The following is a 19,678-nucleotide window of genomic DNA, read 5'->3' as shown; positions in this document are numbered from 1 at the left end:
TGGCTCCTATCCCCTTGAATAACTTCTAATTACAATTCTACAGAATACTCACACAGGGCATTCAAATCTGAGATTTCAAATATAAAATACATTCTAGGGGTGTCTGGGTGACACAGTGGGTTAAAGCCTCTGCCTTCAGCTCAGGTCATGATCTCAGGGTCCTGGGATTGAGCCCCACATTGGGCTCTCTGCTCAGCAAGGAGCCTGCTCCCCCTGCGCCCCCCTCCGCCTGCCTCTCTACTTGTGATGCCTGTCTGTCAAATAAATAAATAAAATCTTTAAAAACATACATTCTAAGTGAACCTGTCTGTAATGGTAGCATTTTCATCCATGAGTTCCAAGTGGCTTTTCCATTTCAGTGAGACCAGATGTACAACGAAAGGGGTGGAAAAACCAGTTGTGTTCTTCATCTGAGGAGACCACAGTTGCCAATGATGTGAAAACCAAACCATTAACCTTTCTGAAGGCCCCCTTTGCTCTAACCGTGTTGCTTCCTATTCACATCAACTTGGGACTCTCAGATCTCTGCTGCTTCTAGGATTTTGAAGATGGAGGAAAGGCCTGGAGTCCATCTGGAAAGTCTGTACTGACCAGGGCAGTTTTCTCAGAGGGGGGCTAGCTCCTGGCCATATCAGAAGAATTTCAGTTCTGAGTTATTTCAGCCAAGTTATGGTTTGGTGTACAACGTATAGAACAAACACCTAGGGACTTTGGAAAGTTAGGCTTTGGACAAGACCCTGTCCTTTCTGATCTCCTGAGATTTTGATGTCAGCCTAGCCTTGTGGCAACTGGGAGGCCCCAAAGCAGCCTTTGGGTATCTAGTTATGCTTGGAAACCTAGCTATAATCAAGGAAACCAAGTGTAACTTGCACATAGACTCTAGTTCATAGACCTGGGAGGGCGATTAAGGGACACTGTCAGGGGAGGAGGCCGTAGGCCTAGAATCTTCATTCTTATGGGGATGTACAGAGAGACTCTATCTACCAAGCTAGTAAAAGAATGTGCCCAAGAGTTAGGGTGAGGAACAAGGCCCGGTGAGCTTCTTATGTTGGTAAGGGGAAGTTTTGGAACAGCTATTTTGTGGTATGTTATAGATACCTTGAATAATTCACATATATGTACATCATGAGATATAGTCATCCTGACAGTAAAACATTATCCAATATGGTTGAAGTTCCTGCATTCTCTTTGATCGTATCTCCGAATTCCCCTTGAAATCCCTTGTATCGATACTACAAATGTATATATTTCTAAATTAGACATAATGTTGCTACAGTTTTTTTCTTTCACATATATGCTGTCATTCTGCATGAAGTCTTCTGTAACTTGATTTTTTTTTTTTCATTCATTGCTACGGTTGTAGGAAACCTTCCAAGGGATACATGTAGCACTGGTTCATATTTGTTTTCATATTCATATTTGTTTTGCCAGCAGTGCTTTTCATGCAATCATCCCAGCTGTGGGGAGGAAGGGAAGCAATAGGGGGAGGCAGTTAAGGAACAGCCCAGACTGTGCACTTGGTGTCCCACAGTGGTAACTCAGTTCACCCATGGGTCAGCTGGAAGGGTGGTAGCAGGACTGAGCTAGTAAAGGAAACTAATTATAAGGCAGAAAAGCTGAATTTGCACAGAGAACCTGGAATCAACTAAATATAAATAATATTTCATGATAATAAGCCATAAAATAAAAAATAATTTATTAAATAAATTACTTAATAATTGCCTGCTTACGATTAACATTTTTTTTGAGTTAAGTATATCACTATTCCAAACAGTAGACACTGTGTGTGCTCTTCAGGAAATGGCCTAATTAATTTTCCTACCTAGTTTTTCTCTCCTTTGCCTTCTCTGTCTTCCCTGGGTTTTCTGGATTCTGCCCCAGCAGATATGATTCCTGCTCTGTGCTATTCTGAAGGACTGGCTTTTGTCACCATTGGTGAAACTTAGCTGCCCCCTGACTGGACACTATAGCAAAGGCTTTGGTGATCTTTCTCGGTTAGAACAATAAAGACTTTCTTGGAATGTAATCCCAGTGGTGTCTCTTTTCTGTGTAGCCTGGAAGAATACCTGATTAGCATCCAGAACTGTGGATATCAATTTTCCTGGAAGATTCGACCACCGCTGTTCAGAGCTGCTATTGGAATACCATGTCTAAGAACTCGGAGTTTATCAATCTGTCATTTCTGTTAGATCATGAGAAGGAAATGATCCTGGGAGTCTTAAAGAGAGATGAATACTTGAAAAAAGTGGAGGACAAGAGAATAAGGTAATATATTTTTTAAAATTTTTTCTGCTTTTCTTGACTACTGTCTCTTTGAAGCAGGTTAGATCAGAAATTGGGCAACTGTGACTATGCTGGAGACAAATGTTGGTCAGTGACATTATGGGTCCCCAGCAGTAGCCCACACATCAGAGAATGTCTTGGATATTTTATCATTAGCTAGACGGGAGGATGGAATTGAGCAGATGATATGGTGCTGATGAAAATGCCGTTTGCTAATAATATCGTAATAATACCGTTTTTAGCAATTATTTGCTAATAATATAGTAAGCAGTAGTGAAGTAGAAGGCCTGCCCGTGTTTGAATACCAGCTCTGAGATGTATTGTGTGACCTTGTTCGAGTGACTCAGTTTCCCCATGCCTTAGTTCCCTCATCCCTAAAACAAGGATAATAAAATCGCCCACCTCATAGTATTGTTGCGAGGATTAAGGGAGACAATACACGTGTAGTGCCTGGTACGTAAGTTCACAATTATTTATTTATAATGCCTTTCTCAGGTCAGTCTTTCTGAGAATTCCTTCCCACCATAGCTGAGAGCAGAAGGGGATCTGGAGAGATGAAAACTCATTTTATCCCATCCATAACCTGAATTCTTAAAAAAATAAGTCTCTGTGTGAGTAATGTTGAGTAGAATGGGCCCAGTTGAGTTTCCCATCCGTTGTAGGCAAGGCTGATATTTAGCTGGATTCCGAGGCATGACCTCACCTGTGTTTCAGCTCACAGCCATTCTGATTGGTTGCACCACCTCTTCCGAACGGTGCGAGCATTGTTCTGATTGGCTGTCACACCCACTGGGATGGGTTGCTGCTTGGGATGGGTTGCTGCTTGCGCTGGGTTGCTTGTTAAATATATTTGGCTATTCCATCTCACCTCTGACGAGAGGAGCAGAAATAAATAGAGTTCCCTTCTCAGTGACTACCAGCTGTGCAGCAGGTAGCTTCTGTGTCTTACATGTCTCCCAAAACTGTGATCATTTTGACCACAACGCTGTGAAACTGGAAATCAACCATAAGGAAAATTCCACAAACGTAAGGAAACATAAGGAAAAGACCATTTCCACAAACATAAGGAAAAGACCACAAAAAGTTTAAGTTTATTGTATTTCATTTTTTATTGAGGAGAAAACTTGTCATATGGTTATCTTCTTATGTTGTAAATATATTCAATGTGCCTAAAGGAACTAGGATCCTAGAATTGGAAATACACTGAAATATTCTCGATTGATGCTTACTTCATAGTTAAGAGCCCAAAACTTTTATTTCCATCCTTCATAAGAATTCAAGCAATCTTAAAGGAATAAAGGCTTGGATGAAAATTATTGTAGTTTTTCTAGGCCTGGAATTCAGGTTAAGGCAGTTAATGATTTTTAAAGATATCAGAAATGATTTTTTTTGGCATTTGTATTCCAGTCACGAAAAGTGACTAAATTTCCTAATGTGCTGCAAAAAGTTATATTGTTTATGGGAGGTGAGGTACTAGCTGGTAACTGATGATCTGCCCGGGGGAATTAAAAATCACTCTACTCAGGAGAACACAATTTTAATAGCCGCAGCCTCAGAAACACCGAAGTACAATGAATACGAATTTCTTCAGAATGTTTGCTTCTATCATTCCCAATAACTTTCCCTAATAATCTGTTACACTCTTTTTCCCCTTTCCTGTTTCTTCTGTTGTCCTTTTTCCTTATTCTCCGTAAAGAAATTTAGTGGACTGTGTAACATACAACAGAGCTATTGAGGATGAAGTTGTTGATTTCCTGGTTTTTCAAACTTATTTGACGAAAGCAAAAGAGAGGCTCTGATAGACCCAAGTGATACCTTTATAGAAAATAGATTTTTTAAAGCTGCTGTATGTTCTTCTCATCGTTAAAAAAAATAGTGGCTAATATTTTATTGAGGGTTTTTTTTTCCCTGCACCAACTGTATTAAATATGTTATCTCTTTTTGTTCTCAGCTATCAACATATGAGCCCAGGCCAGATGACTTGGGTTCTGTCACTCTTAACAGTTTTGTATATTGAGAAGCCACACCAAAGTGAGTGGTGTGGTGTTTTGAGTACATGCTGTTGAATCACAAGCCACGTTTGTTGATTCACATCTCAGTCACACCGTGAAGTCTTTGTGTCAGTTTAGATAGATTGTTTCCATGGATAAATCTAGTTCCCTCATTTGACAAAACAGAAATAATAGCATTAGGCACCTCATAAGATTGTTGTAGGGATTAAATAAACTAATACTATCAAGGGCTTGGAAGAATGCTGGCATACAGCAAGTACTTAATAATTGCTGGCTAGAATCATCGGCCCTATTGTTGGTATGTGTTGTGGTGAACACTAGCAGTGCTCTACTGAGCTCCACTCAGGTCCCTTGTGGGTCTGTGCTCTCTTCTCCCAGTTTTCACATGTTTACTGCTAAGGATGGTATCTAGTACCTTCTTTAGAGGACTACCCTTGGGGGACTAGTGGTGGTGGTAGGGCTAGAGAGCCACAAGTACCAGGCAAACTGGAGTTTCTGTCCCTGCTGGGCAGCCCCAAGCCAATGGCTGACAGCCTTTGCCATGGAGCTTCTGTCTCACAGTTTCCGCTGGAATCATGCTGAGATGGGACTTCCCCTAAAGACCAGACCCTCACTTAGCCCCTCCCCCCTTTTCTCTCCTGCCTCCGCCCTTTCCTTCTGTGGTCCTCTTAAGGGTACTCCATAAGTCGCTTGCACACAAATCTACATTCCAGAGTTAGCTTTTGGAAAAGCCAACCAAGAAGTTTGCCAGACCAAACAGGGATCTTAATTACTGTTGTGGTGATTGTTTTTACCGTGTTATAGAAGTGTAGGTTGATATTTTGTCAGTGTCCAGAGGAAGTGCAATTAATTATGAATAAAAAACTGAAGGAATGGTTTTCACAGAAGAGCTAACGCTTGAGCTTGGCCTTGAAATGTGAAAAAGATTTGACATTGGCAATTACCTGTCAACTGTGTTTTAACTGTTTACTATGAACCACAAAACTGCCTTCAGAATCTGCTAATGAGTTTCAGAAGGAAATGGAAGACCAAGAAAAGTTTTAAGAATTAGGATGATTACAGAGAAGTAAGTGATATGGAAAGTAAGTCAACAAGACTTTGGAAAGCAGTGAATTTATTGTTTCTTTGTGTGTTTATTCATTGCAGTAGGTTATTCTTAAAATAGAAACATAGAGAAATGTCAAAATTGTGTTGAATCAGTGCTTTAGGCCCGATGCCTGGCTGTGTACTACAGCCCACGTAGCCCCAAAGTGTGGCATTAATTAAAATGAGATTGGTCTCTGGGTGTTCCTGAAGGTGCTCTGCACCCAGAAGGCACATGGCAAGCCTGATAATTACCTCCAGGCATGAACTATAGTCTGGAAAGAGGTGTCTACCTACTAACAGAGCATTTTAGGTTCACCCAAAAGGCTCCAATATATTTATTTTCCTTCAGAACAAGCAGGAAGAAATGGTAGGAGATATCTAGACCCAGGTTTCAGCTATTACAGACTGAGAGTATTTTAAATGTTCTCTGTGAAGAACAAATTACTTTGCTTTAATGATGGCTTTCATGCAGTGAAAAAAGAGGAAGGAGGTGATGCCAATAAAATCGAGCTACCAACAGTGAATGCAAATGGAAAAAAAATAGAGTTTGGAAGCACAGAAAGATCTTTGTTGATCATTTTGTACCTTAGATTTTTCTAACTTTGGAAGAGCTCGCCCTAACATAAAAGAAGACATGGTTCATAGTATCTTCTCCTAAAACAAACAAACAAAAAATCTTACTAACAAAATATTACTCTACCTGATCTTCCACGCCTAAAAACAAACATTGTTAAATGTCTACTTTGTGACTTCGCCTGACTAAGAAATCTTCAGTTTATAATTTTAGCAGTTCATTTGGGCTTTACTCTTACCGAGAAGATGTCATTTCCATTTGGCCACAGTACATGAAAACTTATCTGGACTTAATGTTCTCTTTGGCTCCTACTCTTGGGCTTGTCTCAGTAATGAACTCTGCTGGTCTGACAGCATACATTTCTCTTTTCTTCCTCCCTACACAAATTTCAATTTTCTTCACCTCCAGCAGTGGATTTTTAAACATTAATTAATCATCCTTTGACTAATAGTCCTCAAACAGCTGTCATTGGTTTAGATGTAGACATAAGGCCAACGGTGACCCACTCAAACATATAGCCCAGGTTTCTGGAAGGTTCTCTTTCCCACTGTACATATTCAATGAAACGTGTTATCGCAGTTGCTGTTGAGGATGAAAGTCAGCACAGTGACGAAGCTGAGCCAAAACAATGGCAGAGAATTGTTGCCAACATCCTGGTGTCCTAGAACCTGCTATACCGCTGGGCTTCTTCTCTAAGCACTATACTATATTTCCATCTTACTTATAGTGATGTCAGTCTGATTTTCTGTTACATGTAGCCCAAGGCATCCTATGATCTGTGATTCAGAAGTAATCAACATTTGCTGAGAACTTTCTGTAGGCCAAATGTGTATTTATTATTGGGGTAATAAAGGTGAGCAGAGGAGGAGCCTGGGTGGCTCACTTGGTTAAGTGTCTGCCTTCTGATCTCAGGGTCCTGAATGGGTACCTGGGCCCAGCTGCCCCTTCTGAAAGCCCAGCCCAGCAGGTGTAGCTGTCTCTAGCCACTGCCTGAGCCCAAAGCACCTGCTGTTCCTGGGAGCTGAGGTCAACATGGCCTGTGAGGACTCTTCTCCAGCGCCCGCCCTCCCCGAGGCTCTGCTGTCTCTCCATTCCTGTCTCTGTGAGGTTGGACCTCCCAGCTTCACAGAGCACTCCCCTGGTTACACACACACACACACACGCGTGCGCGCACGCGTGCACGTACACACTGGCATGGAAACAGGACTGCCCTTGGTGCCTTGGAAACATCCTCCACCGTTGCCTGCTTCTCTCTCTCCCCATCCCCCACTCTTGCACGCATAGTATCTCACTTTCTCTCTCCAATAAATAAATGAAATATTGAAGAAAAATAAAGGTGAGCAGAGACACAATATTAATGTTCGTTGGACCCAGAAACCTAAAGAAGTTTGCAGTCATGAATCAGGCTTTATCCATGGTATAGACCAGAAGTCAGTAAAATTTTTCTGTAATGGGCCAGATAGTAAATACCTTAGGTGCTACCGGGTATATGTTCTATGTGATGATTGCTTCAGTCTGCATTTGTAGTCTGAAAGCAGCAATAAACAACGTGTAAACAAATGGGTATGGGCCACGAAACTATATTTACTAAAACAGGTGGTGGGCTGGATTTGGCTCAAGGGCATAATTTGTTCACCTCTCCTGTTGAAAATACCACCTTGTAGATTTTAGCCTTGTGAATAGCATATACACCTGAAAGCCCCAATAAACCACCTTCGTTGAGCCACAGGACATTTCTAGTCTAAGAGATAAGATGGAGTTGGACTGGAACCCACCAGCTATCAGAGATAGAACTCTGGCTTCTGTCTGTGAGGTTAGATGGTCTCACAGGGTCCTGCCATTATGGTCCTGCCATAACTACCAAGGGGTGATTATGCCTTACTCAGTCTCTCATGGCTCATGCTGGAACAGCGGAAATGCATTTCATTGCCTCTCTAGAAGAACCGTACAGTGCATCCGGAGGTGGGGAAAGTTCCAAGAACTAGCAGAAGGGTCTGCAGAATTGTTAGGGACAGTTTACAAATTCATTTTCCAGACAAGATAAGAATTATTAATATCCCATTTTACAGATGGATAAACTGAAGTACCACGTTAAATAACTCATCCCAGTTTGCACAGCTAGTAAGTGGCCCTGCTCTGGTGTGTAGCCCCACCGGCTGGTTGCAGAGCTCACATGCCCCTCTTAGGTCAATTTTAACTTCTAGGGGGATGTATCTGACCCTTCAGGAGGTCAGGGGAAAAAGGGAATGATAAACTCTTCACTGCCAGCCAGCCTCACACCAGAGAAGGGATTACTCATTCTCAAGTGATCCTCATTTAATTCCCATGTCATCTGTATGACTCTGATAGCTGTAGCAACTGAAACTTAATTTGCCTAATAATTTCTCCTAAATAATTTGCCAAACTGGTAAACATCAGCAGTGAGAGTCTCCTGTCCCACGTTGAATCTCTTTCCTCTATGTCGTGACGTTTACGCCATCAGGGCACCTCTTCCGACCCTGTTAGAAGTCCCCCCATCGCCTTCCTCTTGGAGAAATGGAACAAAACAGAAAACATTCCTTCAGCCTGGTGTTGATGGGTAGTTCTGACCTATAAGCTGCGTAACATTATCCAGAGTTGCTCTGACATTTACTGAAGCATCACTTTTACACAGTGAAAACTGACAGGAGTTCTTCGTGCTGTTCTAGTCTTTAGGCTGACTGAAATCCAAGTGCAAGTGTGTTATGTTTTGTTCCACACAGCTGGCTCTGCTGAGACCATGAAACAAGCCAGAGCTTAGTGTCGTCAGGAGACCCCCGATCCCAGCCTGGAAACTGCCATTACGGCTTTATTTTTATGTGGTTGATCCCACCATTTTAGAACAGAATAGGGAAGGAAAGAGAAGGGAGAAACGGAAGGGCAAAGCGTATTCAAATTGGCTATTTGGAGTCCCGCGGATAAGCTAAATATTCAGTTCAGATGGATTTGAAGTGATTTCAAGAGTTACACATTCAGCCTGGAAGTTAGAGTGACCAGTAAGTACCAAGCAATAATATCCTTTTAATACTCTACAAATGTTTGATCTGTGGGGCTGTTTGTTTTTCCGAATCTTATCACTACCACTAAGAACAAAATTAGTTTGACCTTCTGAAAACTCTAAAGGCTCACTGTCTCCATAAAACACCAGGAGAACTACTAGAGTGGACTTCTGGTTTGGTAAACATTTTGTTTCAATCCTAATGGGATTGCCACAAAGCTTCTTAGTGGATTAACAGAAACTCCCAGCATGAACATACTGGCTCCCTCATAAAACCCAAACTCTTTCTGAGTCACAGAGAAATGAAAAAAGAAAATCCAGTTCTGCTTTAAATGAATTTAAGACCTTAGAGCTTTTATTACTGGAGAACTTAAGAATTTCCATATATACACCTATATAGGGGAATGAACTTAAATTTGGGTTCTATAGCTCTTTCTTCCAAGTAGTTGTTACTTGGAGGGCTCACCCTGGGAAAGGGCCACACATACCTCTATTTGGGGACATGCCCAACATTGGATTATCCAAATAAATAAATATACTTGCCAGACCATATTGTTTTTTGTTTGAAATAATAGGGTCACTGTAGTCATAAGTAAAGTTGTCACTTATGTAGAATGTGTATGTTCTCTCTTTCGTCTTTGACCTCTCTCCAAATTCCCCTTTCAAGTACGCTTTTCCCTTCCTTGCCTGCTGCTCTAGCCATGGTTGGCATAGAGGACATGCCTCCCAGGCAAGCACGGGTTAATTGACACTCACATCCAAGAACTACCATTCTTTTTTTACTGGAAGTTGAAGAAATAAAGACCCATAAAGCCCATGCTGTTCTTGAGGGAGGATGTTGGGGCTGGGAGGGTGAGTGAGAGCACTTGTCCTCCAAAGGTAGTCAGTTCAGCAGGGAAGTTCTACTTAAGCAAATACCTACTATATTCTTGGGAAAATAGGCATTTGATTTCTAAGGAAATAATACAAATGAAAACTTCACTAGCAAAAATATCACGTCTGACATTTTAGATTTTAAGCACATGACCATTTTATTATATCAAGAGTTTATATGAATGTTTATATGTTAATAGGAATTAGGGTTTAATTGATTTAAATCTGTAATATTAGGTTGATATGCATTGACTAATTTTTCTTTTTTTTTTTTTTTGAGATTTATTTATTTACGGGGAGCCTGGGTGTCTCAGTCAGTTGGGTGCCTGCCTTCAGCTCAGGTCATGATCTCAGGGTCCTGGGATCGAGTCCCGTGTTGGGCTCCCTGCTCAGCGGGGAGCCTGCTTCTCCTTTCCCTCTCCCTGTCACTCCCCTGCTTGTACTCACTTGCGTGCGCTCTCTCTCTCTCTCTCTCTCTCTCTCTCTCTGTGTCAAATAAAATAAATAAATAAATAATCTTCAAAAGAAAAGAAAAAGATTTATTTATTTATTTTAGAGAGTGCTTCAGAAGGGGGGAAGGGCAGAGGGAGAGAGAGAAGCAAACTCTCTGCTGAGCGCACGGAGCCCATCGCAGGCCTCAATCCCAGGACCCTGAAATCAGGACCTGAGCCCAAGCTGAGTCCGTCCCTTCACCGACTGAGCTACCTAGACAGCCCACATTTACTAATTTTTCTAATCATTCTTTCACTGCAGAGAAATTAAGCATAATTCATAAACACTCCATGCAAATGTCAAAAATGAATGAAACTTCTCTATAGTACAGGATTTTTCAAAAGTGTTTAAACTCACTAGGATCTGTAAATAGCATCAGTGTCTACAATATATTTTATATCATAAATCTTCAATCCAATGAAATATTTAATATTTTCTTGTACATTTTCACTATAGAAGTGAATATCTTCATTATAGAAAATTAGCAAATACATGGGACTTAAACTTTAAAAACTCACACTCTTCCCAGAGACAATTTCCGGTTGTTGAATTTCTTTTCTGTCACATGACTGTACTTAGCTGCAAGGGAGCTTGAATATGTCACTGGGAAATGTATTCTTCTGCGTGACCATGTAAGCAACTCACATTTCGGGTTATTATTAGTATAAAAGAATAGAAGGAATATTGGGAAACAACTAGCAATCTGAAAAAAATGGGTATAATTAAGAACTATTAATTAGATTTGTTTATTGCTTAACACAGATTTCATCTTCCTTTTCATGGACTCTGAAAGCAATTGTCAGAGGTGAATTTCAGTGAAACAAACATCATGATATCTCTTACTGCAATTAAATGTAATAAAGTCAACTTTGGTTTAAAAAAATAACACATAAAGAAAATAATATTTGTATTCATCCTCGGTGAATTTTGAAGAAATGGTGGCTTGACATCACTTATACTATGTACTGCTACTGATAACCAGGAAAATTGTTGGAAGTGGTTTGTATGTAATCACCTGCAGTTATGAAAATATGAGTTCCCATAAGTACCACCTAAAGAGGTAAAATGGGAAAAATTAAGTACTGACAATTGTCTTTGCTGAGCATGTAAGTCCTTCCTTGCTGCATTTAAAATAATTTAGTTTACCCAAATTCAATTTATAGATATTTTAGAATAAATGTCAATTCTGTGTTCGTCAAAATTAAAACTAGTGTGTGCCCATATTCAGTAGCAGAAGCAGTTTTCAAGAATTTTTCAAAGGGCAGCATGTTCTCTTTAAGTTATCTTTCTTTACATATGAATGCCCAATTTCCTCCCATCAAGATAATCCTCTCAATGTTAGAGCAGTAATGTTGAAAAGCCCTGTAATTTGTCTGTTTTTTTTCTTTTTTGCTATGCTGATTCTGTATTTACCCCTTCTTTTTCTGAGTGATTTGCCACATTGATAACAGAACTTCTGAAGTTCTGGTACCAAAGGTATCTGGTACCAAAGGTATACTTTGGGTTTCAGATGAACAAAACACATCTTTGTTCCTCATGGGGCCAGGAAATTGAGATAATCATTATTAATAGTTATCCCAAGGTATTCCCAGACTTGGTTTGGTCATTAAATATGAGATCCGTTTCTGCTCTGATTTTCAGACTATAGCTAATAAACGGTTGTTTGTCTGTTTACATGGCTTTGTGAGATCTCCTGGTGTATTCCTGTGAGCTGAGTGTTTTATTACCAGGAAGTGCTTGGCGTCATCTGCAGACATGAAGGTTCCACAATGCCCTCAATCATTGCGACAATTTTCTAAACTCATTAAATTGGCACAATTCCCAAGGTTTCTTTGTCTAGACAAGTGTTGTTTCAATCCTGTTCACTACTTTCTCTGAAGCGGCTTTCTATCTAGACTGAACTTGTCCCCATTTCTCAGATGGTCTTGATTCTTTTTAATGGTCCTTGATTTGAAAGCTAATCAAAAGCTAGATAAAGTTTATGAGGACCAGAGGGGTGTTTGTTGAAGAACAGCCCCACTGGGGAATGTTTGACTTTGTGATAAGAGGCTACTTGGACAGATGGCTTTTGGTGGGAGAGGTCAGACAGAAGCAACCCTTCATGTTTACTGAGGTTTAACTCTGAGTGTGCTTTTTAGCACACTTTGCACAACTAGGAAAGAAATAGCATTTGTTACGTTCAGTGTCCTTTCTGAGCAAAAAATATGTTAACAGAATAAGAATCAAGAGGAATCTGGGGGGGAGAGTATAGATCTTGAAATCTAAAATGACGGACCTGAATCCTGATGGTGACACTTACATACCCTGTGGCCCACAGCAAGTTTCCTACCTGAGATTTCATTTTCTTATGCTAAAATGGAAATCATAATGTCTTTCTCATAGGATGTTGCCAGTGCTTAATGACATGATGTTAAAACGGAGTGTTTATGGTTATCTTGGCTGTGTTCTGCTGTTTGGGTTTTAAAAAATAGGTTCTGCACACGGAAGTGACAATCAAAATGAAAAAAATGTGTGTGTTTTTTTTTAATCAGTACAGAAAGGAGATCTGATCGCCCCTGGATTTTTCCTTAAGTTATTATGAGCTAGCCCCAGTCTAGCACTAATGGCATTGCCTCTGGATGCAAATGGAAGATGGGAATGCTAGGAGCTCTGCAGTCCTTGGCATCAGGCTGCAGTGACGTTATTTTGCCTATTTTACGTATATTACATATATTATTTCAGTAATTTTTGTCTCACTGTTTCTGGTTTGACAATATTTCTCATCAGTCACTGTGGTTTTGCTCTCTTAAAGGGATATCAGGCTCTAGTTCTAGAGAAGGAATAGCATGCAGGCCTTGCAGCAGAACCCAATAGCAACATTTTTATAAGTGGACAGTACGGAGAAGACCTAATATTTAATGAGTTGTTATTATTATATTTGTTGGAAAATGGTTTTGGCAGTGGGTGACAGAGACATGTTATAATAACAGCTTAAGTAAGATGGAAATACATTGCTCTTTCTAGAAAAGCCTGGGTTATTTGGTAGCTTCATGATACTGTTCTTGTGACTCCATTATAAAACGGGTCTGGGCACCTTGTCTTTTTTTGTTGTTTCATTGCCTTGATGGCTTAGCTCATAAACCAAGATGGCTCACTCCTCTGTTCTCATCCCAGCCTCTGGGAGGAAAGAGGGGTTCAAGGGAAAGGGATAGCCCTTTCCCATTAGGGTCTTGACCTAGAGATTGCCTATATCATTTCTGATCACATCCTATCCACTAATATTTAGTCTCATGACAAAACTGAACTGCAAGGGATACTGGGAAATGTAGTCTTCATTCTGAGTGGGCACGAGTATAGCTAGACATGCCACTAATACAGAAGAGGAGAACAGGGGCTCCTGGGTGGCTCAGTGGGTTAAGCCTCTGTCTTCGGCTCCGGTCATGATCCTGGGATCGAGCCCCATACCAGGCTCTCTGTTTAGCAGGGAGCCTGTTTCCCCTCTCTCTCTGCCTGCCTCTCTGCCTACTTGTGATCTCTGTCTGTCGAATAAATAAATAAAATCTTTAAAAAAAAAAAAAAAAGAAAAAAGAAGAGGTGAACAGCTATGGAGAGACACCTACCAGAACTGCCTATTTCATACTCATGACACGTCAAGCTGGGCTTAGCACTTTACGTTCACAATCTTCTTTAATGCACACAACAACCTTACAAGATTGTAGCTATTATGATTCTTTTCTACAGGAGTATTTTGAGACACTGAGAGGCTAAGTAATTTTCTTAAAGTCTCAGAGATAAAAAACAACAAGGTCAGGATTTGAACCCAGGCGGTCTGCCTTCAGAGCCTTATGCTCTGGGCCATGATACAGTCCATGCTTGTTTGTTACCTCTCTTGGGCCTTGATGTGCTCTGCTAGATGAGATGGGGGATTGTTGAAGGCATCAAGGAATCAAAGATGCTTTATGAATTGTTATTAATAGCTTCCTCTTCCCAGCAGCTAATTGCTTCCATTCCAAAATTTCTATCTTCTTTGGTGCAAAATAATGTGCAGTACAATTGAGTCTAGACAGGGTAACAAAAGAAAAAGAATGCCACACAAATGTGGCAGGAATTTTAATGAAAGCAATTCCCAATTTGAAAGGAGTATGTCTATGCATAGATGCTATGCTATGTCTATGCTATGCTACCAGGATATAGCAGTGAAAAGATTGTATCATTTGAGTACAGCTGACATCGTTCATCTCTTCAGTCTTTAAGATTTCAGTTAGGTATGGGTCATCAATTTGCATGTTAATATCAGCACATCTGTGTAGCAACAAGGAAATCTAAGGAATAAAAGGATGTTTCAAAACGCAAGAGCATCCTGAATTCATCTCACATAAAGAATTGGTGTTAGCTGGTATTAAATGTCTTCAACTTTTTTGTGTGTGTGTTGTTAGTCACCATACAGTACATCATTAGTTTTTGCTGTAGTGTTCCATGATTCATTGTATAACACCCAGTGCTCCATGCAGTATGTGCCCTCCTTAATACCCATCACCGGGCTCTTATTTTTATTTTTCATCAGTTTTTAACAGTTGATTTGGGGCCATATTTACCTATACTACCCTTTTCCATCCATCTCCCGTACTCTTCGCTTCTCTCCAGACAAGAACAAATAGAGTAATTGGTTAGACTGTTGATATCGGCAAGAATCGCAGTGGTTTTGCTTTCTGAACAACAGTGTAGGAATGAAGTTAAGGAAGATAGAGAAAGTTCTGGAAGTCCTTAACGAGTAATTGAGAACATTCTGTAGTTTTCTCAGGCATGGATTTCTTTTTCAGAGTGTGTCTGATCTCAGTTTTAGCCAATTTTAATTTGACTTTATTCTCAACAGACCCCACATTGTACATTTTTCTCTTCTCAAATTTCCTTTTAATAATGATGGCTTCATATTGTAAAACCTTTGTAATTTACAGAACACCCTACCACACTTTATTGCCTCTGACTCCTATAAACACCCTTGGAGGAAGATATAAAAGGAAACATTATCTTTATTTTGAGTTTTCCTTCCTTCCTTTTACTCTTTATTGCGTTTTTCCCCGCCTTCCTTCCCTCCCTCTTCCTCTTCCTTCCGATGCTTACTAACATCTGCTTCTGCCTTCTTTTATTCATTCAACCAAATGGTGTCTGCTAAGTTCTGGGCCCTAGGTTATGTGCTGTAATGTGCATAGCTAAACACACCAGAAACAGTCTTGCCCTCACAGAGATTACAGAGGAATTGGCAAGACAAACACTAAACCAGCAAAAGCAGCCAAATAAATGTACAATGAAAAATTACAGTAAGTAAAAAAAATTACAGTAAGTGCCAGAAGGAAAAAAAAAAAAAAAAACATGGTTCTGTGAATGAGAGTAAGACGGGAATCTGCCGAAGTTTGGTGGTCAGAGAAAACCTCTCTGGGGAAGCAGCAGTAAAAGTAGAACAAAATGACATACGGAACTCAGATGAAGAACCAACCAGATGCAGGACGAGGCTGGACTTACCCATGAGTGCTCAGTGATGCTACAGGAACAGCCCTAAAGTCTTTGTGGCTTAAAACCATGAAGGTTTGGGGTGCCTGGGTGGCTCAGTGGGTTAAGTTTCTGCCTTCGGCTCAAGTCATGATCTCAGTATCCTGGGGTAGAGCCCCGCGTCGGGCTCTCTGCTCAGCAGGGGACCTGCTTCCCCCTCTGTCTGCCTCTCTGCCTACTTGTGATCTCTCTATCTCTGTCAGATAAATAAATAAAATCTTAGAAAAGAAAAGAAAACATTGAAAAAAAAAAAAACCTTGGAGGTTTTTTTCTCATCTGTGCTCCCTGTCCATAACAAAATGGCTGAGGACTCTCTTTCACAGCCTCCTCAGACCAGGACTCAGGCTCACAGAGTAGACAGTATTTGGGACTTTGTCATCTTCCATGAAAAGTAGACGGAATGTGGTAAAGCAAGCACTTGCTCTTAAACATTTTACTTGGAATCCCATCCCACATGTCAGGGACCAGTGCTAGTCACAGGAATCAGGTCCAGAGGGCAGGGCTATGCCATCTTTCTCCTTCCCCTTTCCTAGCTTCCCTTGCAGCTGATCAGCAGAACCTGAGGAGAAGTCTGATGGGGCTGGGGGAATGCCATGTCAATTTTCATGTTCTTGTTAAGAGACAGGTATTATAGAGGGCACGGATTGCATGGGGCACTGGGTGTGGTGAAAAAATAATGAATTTATGCTGAAAATAAATAAATTTAATTTAAAAAAAAGAGGTATCGCTGACACAGCTTGTCCCTTCCTCCAGTCTTAAACATAGATGCTGTCTGGGAGCTGGCTGGCCATTTTGCATAAGAATGAGAAGCCACCACTTGAAGATAGGGAACCTTCAGGATGAAAGGATCCTGAGTCCCTTAGTGACCTGATTTGTAGCTGACCTAATGCAAGAACAACTACTTGATTCTGGATATCTTGTTATGGGACCAAAAAAATGAAGTTGATTTCTAAGCTTGTTGCTTGGAACCAGAAGCATTTCTAGCCTGTGTAGGTGCGGGAGATGAATAGATATCATGCTTGAAGCCCAGAGAGTCACCTTCCTCAGATACGTTTCTCAGACTGGGTCGGTCAAGGCAGGAACCAAGTCCAGGGAAGGCCTACCCTGCTTTGTTAGCAAGCAGAGGGTTAGTAAAGCAGAAGGAGAAGACATCTCCTGTCCTATTCCTCTCTCCAGGTTCCCTAGGTTCCCTTTCTCCTTGATACCAATTCTCCACTTACATACTTTCTTTCCTTTTCAACCTTTTTCCTCTTGAGTGTCTGAAAATGGCTCTGTTCATTTCACGCACATCATCCCAGGCACGATTAAACTAGGTCAGTTTCTAAGAGCGATCTGAAAAAAGCAGGCCACTTAGTATTTTGCCAGCCTCTGGGATTCTTCCCAGCCTCTCCCACAGTCTCAGAGATGACTCCCAGAATATGTGCAACCATCAGCACCAATTGCCTTAGCGATGTCCCAACTAGTGTGTTGGGACCTTGAAATTCTTGTTTCCTTGTGGCCTGATTTACATGGGGCCCCAGGTCTTTTCCGACGCAAGAACTGAACTAGGTGAAACCTGATTGCTCAATAGAGTCTTGTCAGTAGAGCACAAAGAAAGATGCAATGAAAATGTTTCACTTTGGGGGATGCCTGGGTGCCTCAGCTGGTTAAGCATCTGCCTGTGTTTCAAGTCATGATCCCAGGGTCCTGGGATCGAGCCCTGTGTGAGCCTCCCTGCTCAATGGTTGGGGGGGGTCTGGTTCTCCCTCTCCTCCCTCTGTCCCCCTCAACTTGTGTGTGCGCTCTCTCTCTCAAATAAATAAAATCTTAAGAAAAAGAAAATGTTTCAGTGTATGACCATAATTTCTCCAAGTGATCTCACCCAGTCTAAGGACCTGCTAAGTGATTCGGATACCTGCTCATGGAATTGTTTTCCAGAAGAGAGTTTGGCTCTGGAATGTCCTGGAATACCCTGTTTTCTCCACTTATTACTCTTTAGCCCAGGAGCTTATTCAAGTAGGACTGCTATTCACGAGTGGTATCTTTTTTTTTTTTAATAAAGATTTTATTTATTTATTTGACAGACAGAGATCACAAGTAGGCAGGGAGGCAGGAAGGGAAGCAGGCTCCCCCCGAGCAGAGAGCCTGATTCGGGGCTCCATCCCAGGACCCCGGGATCACGACCTTTACCGAAGGCAGAGGCTTTAACCCACTGAGCCACCCAGGTGCCCCTCATGAGTGCTATCTTTGTTCCACCCATTTTAATTACCTGGTTTCTTTGACAATGTTGAATGCATTGTTGTAGATTTCGAATAAGCAATGTTTTATGTCCCTTTCGCCCCGAGGTGTTCAAACATCTCTTGTCATTCTCCAGATAATACAATTGTGGTTTTCAAATGAGAACTCATTCTGTTATTTGAAAGCCTGTAGCTTCTACAGGTTTCAAAAGTAAATTGTGTGGAGCTTTTCTTACATTCAATTTCATAAGCCAGTCATTCATGAAAAAAAGGGCACAAAGACCCTTTTGTAAGCTCTAAACCAGGAATGAGGAAAACTTGTTGTGGGTTCTTGCTTGTGTTCTGGTGGATAAGAACGAGTTCTTAAGAGCAATCTGTATCTGCCTGTTGTATCCCATGCATCATCTTTCTTGGTTTGTCCCCTTATTGACTAACATGAGGATCATGGGAATTTCTTAGCAAATACCTGTTTTGATTCATTCTTGTCTCCAAATGCCAAAAGGCCTGACACACAATATACACTCAGGAAATGGTCATTGGATAAATGGAGGAGACAGTTAAAAGTTTTAGAAACCTTCGCATTTAGAAATCTCTCATAAGGCTAGGAATGAAAAGACCTAGTTTCTGGTTTTATGTACACTACTCACAATCTTGAACTTGAATGACATCGTAATACTTCACAAGTTATTTTGAAGACCCCAAAGAAGCAGTAAATAGTTTATAACATTTAAGGACCTTAGAGTCTAGCACGGAGTTGGGTCATAAACAGTATATTCAAGAAACTAAAGTCATCATTCCTGCTTTTGGGGACATGCTAGTCTAGTCTGATATAACGAAGTGCAGTATCACAAATGTAAAAGGAAATGGTAGATGTGTACACTGATTCTGGGATGTTTGTTTTTTCAGGAACAGAAATATTGTGTTCAAGAAGAGACTGAAGGGGCATCTAGGTGACCCAGCTGATTAAGTCTCCGACTCTTGGTTTTGGCTCAGGTTATGATCTCTCAGAGTCCTAAGATCCAGCCCCACTGCACTCAGGCTCTACACTCAGCAGGGAGTCTGCTGGGGATTGTCTCTCTCTCCCTCTCTCTGCCCCACACCCTGCTCATGTGCACGATATCTCTCTCCAAAATAAACCTTTAAAAAGAAGAAGAAGAAGAAGGGACTGGAGATGGATAGCATAAAGGAACAACATGTCTCTGAAACTTTAAAGTGGAGACGAACCTATCTTTTAGAGTACTGTCTTCCAAATTTGGCAGTATATTAGAATAAATAGTACCACTTTAAAAAAAATGCCATCAGAGTCTGGCAGAGAGAAGGGTGAGACTCGAGAATCACTATTTTTAAAATCTTCCCAGGTGATTCCAGAGTATACCCAAATTTGAGCTCAAATGTTCCAAAGCTTTGCTTCTCAAACTCTGATCACCTGGAGATTTTGTCTGAGGTGGGGCTTGAGATTCTGCATTCCCATAAAATTCCTTAATTGCTTTGTTGCATCCCTTTAAATAGCTCAATTCTCATGTGTGTATCTAAACAGATTGCATGTCAGGTAGTAAAAGAAGGAACATGGAACTAGCATTCACTTCGTAATTGCAGGGTA

General features: G+C 40.9%; 1 protein-coding gene across 1 annotated transcript in view; it reads left to right on the top strand.

Moving 5' to 3' along the window:
* Positions 1–2,060: 2,060 nt before the first annotated feature.
* Positions 2,061–19,678, top strand: part of SYTL5 (synaptotagmin like 5) — a 103,585-nt gene continuing 85,967 nt past the window's right edge. The window contains exon 1 of the mRNA XM_059384564.1: positions 2,061–2,265. Coding sequence (XP_059240547.1) covers positions 2,147–2,265 — 119 coding nt within the window. The 5' untranslated portion in view covers positions 2,061–2,146. The remainder of the gene's footprint in view (positions 2,266–19,678) is intronic.

Source organism: Mustela nigripes, chromosome X (assembly GCF_022355385.1).
Source record: "Mustela nigripes isolate SB6536 chromosome X, MUSNIG.SB6536, whole genome shotgun sequence".
Classification (NCBI taxonomy): domain Eukaryota; kingdom Metazoa; phylum Chordata; class Mammalia; order Carnivora; family Mustelidae; genus Mustela; species Mustela nigripes.
The sequence above is the reverse complement of the archived record's forward strand: the minus strand, read 5'-3'. Positions and strand labels throughout refer to the sequence as shown.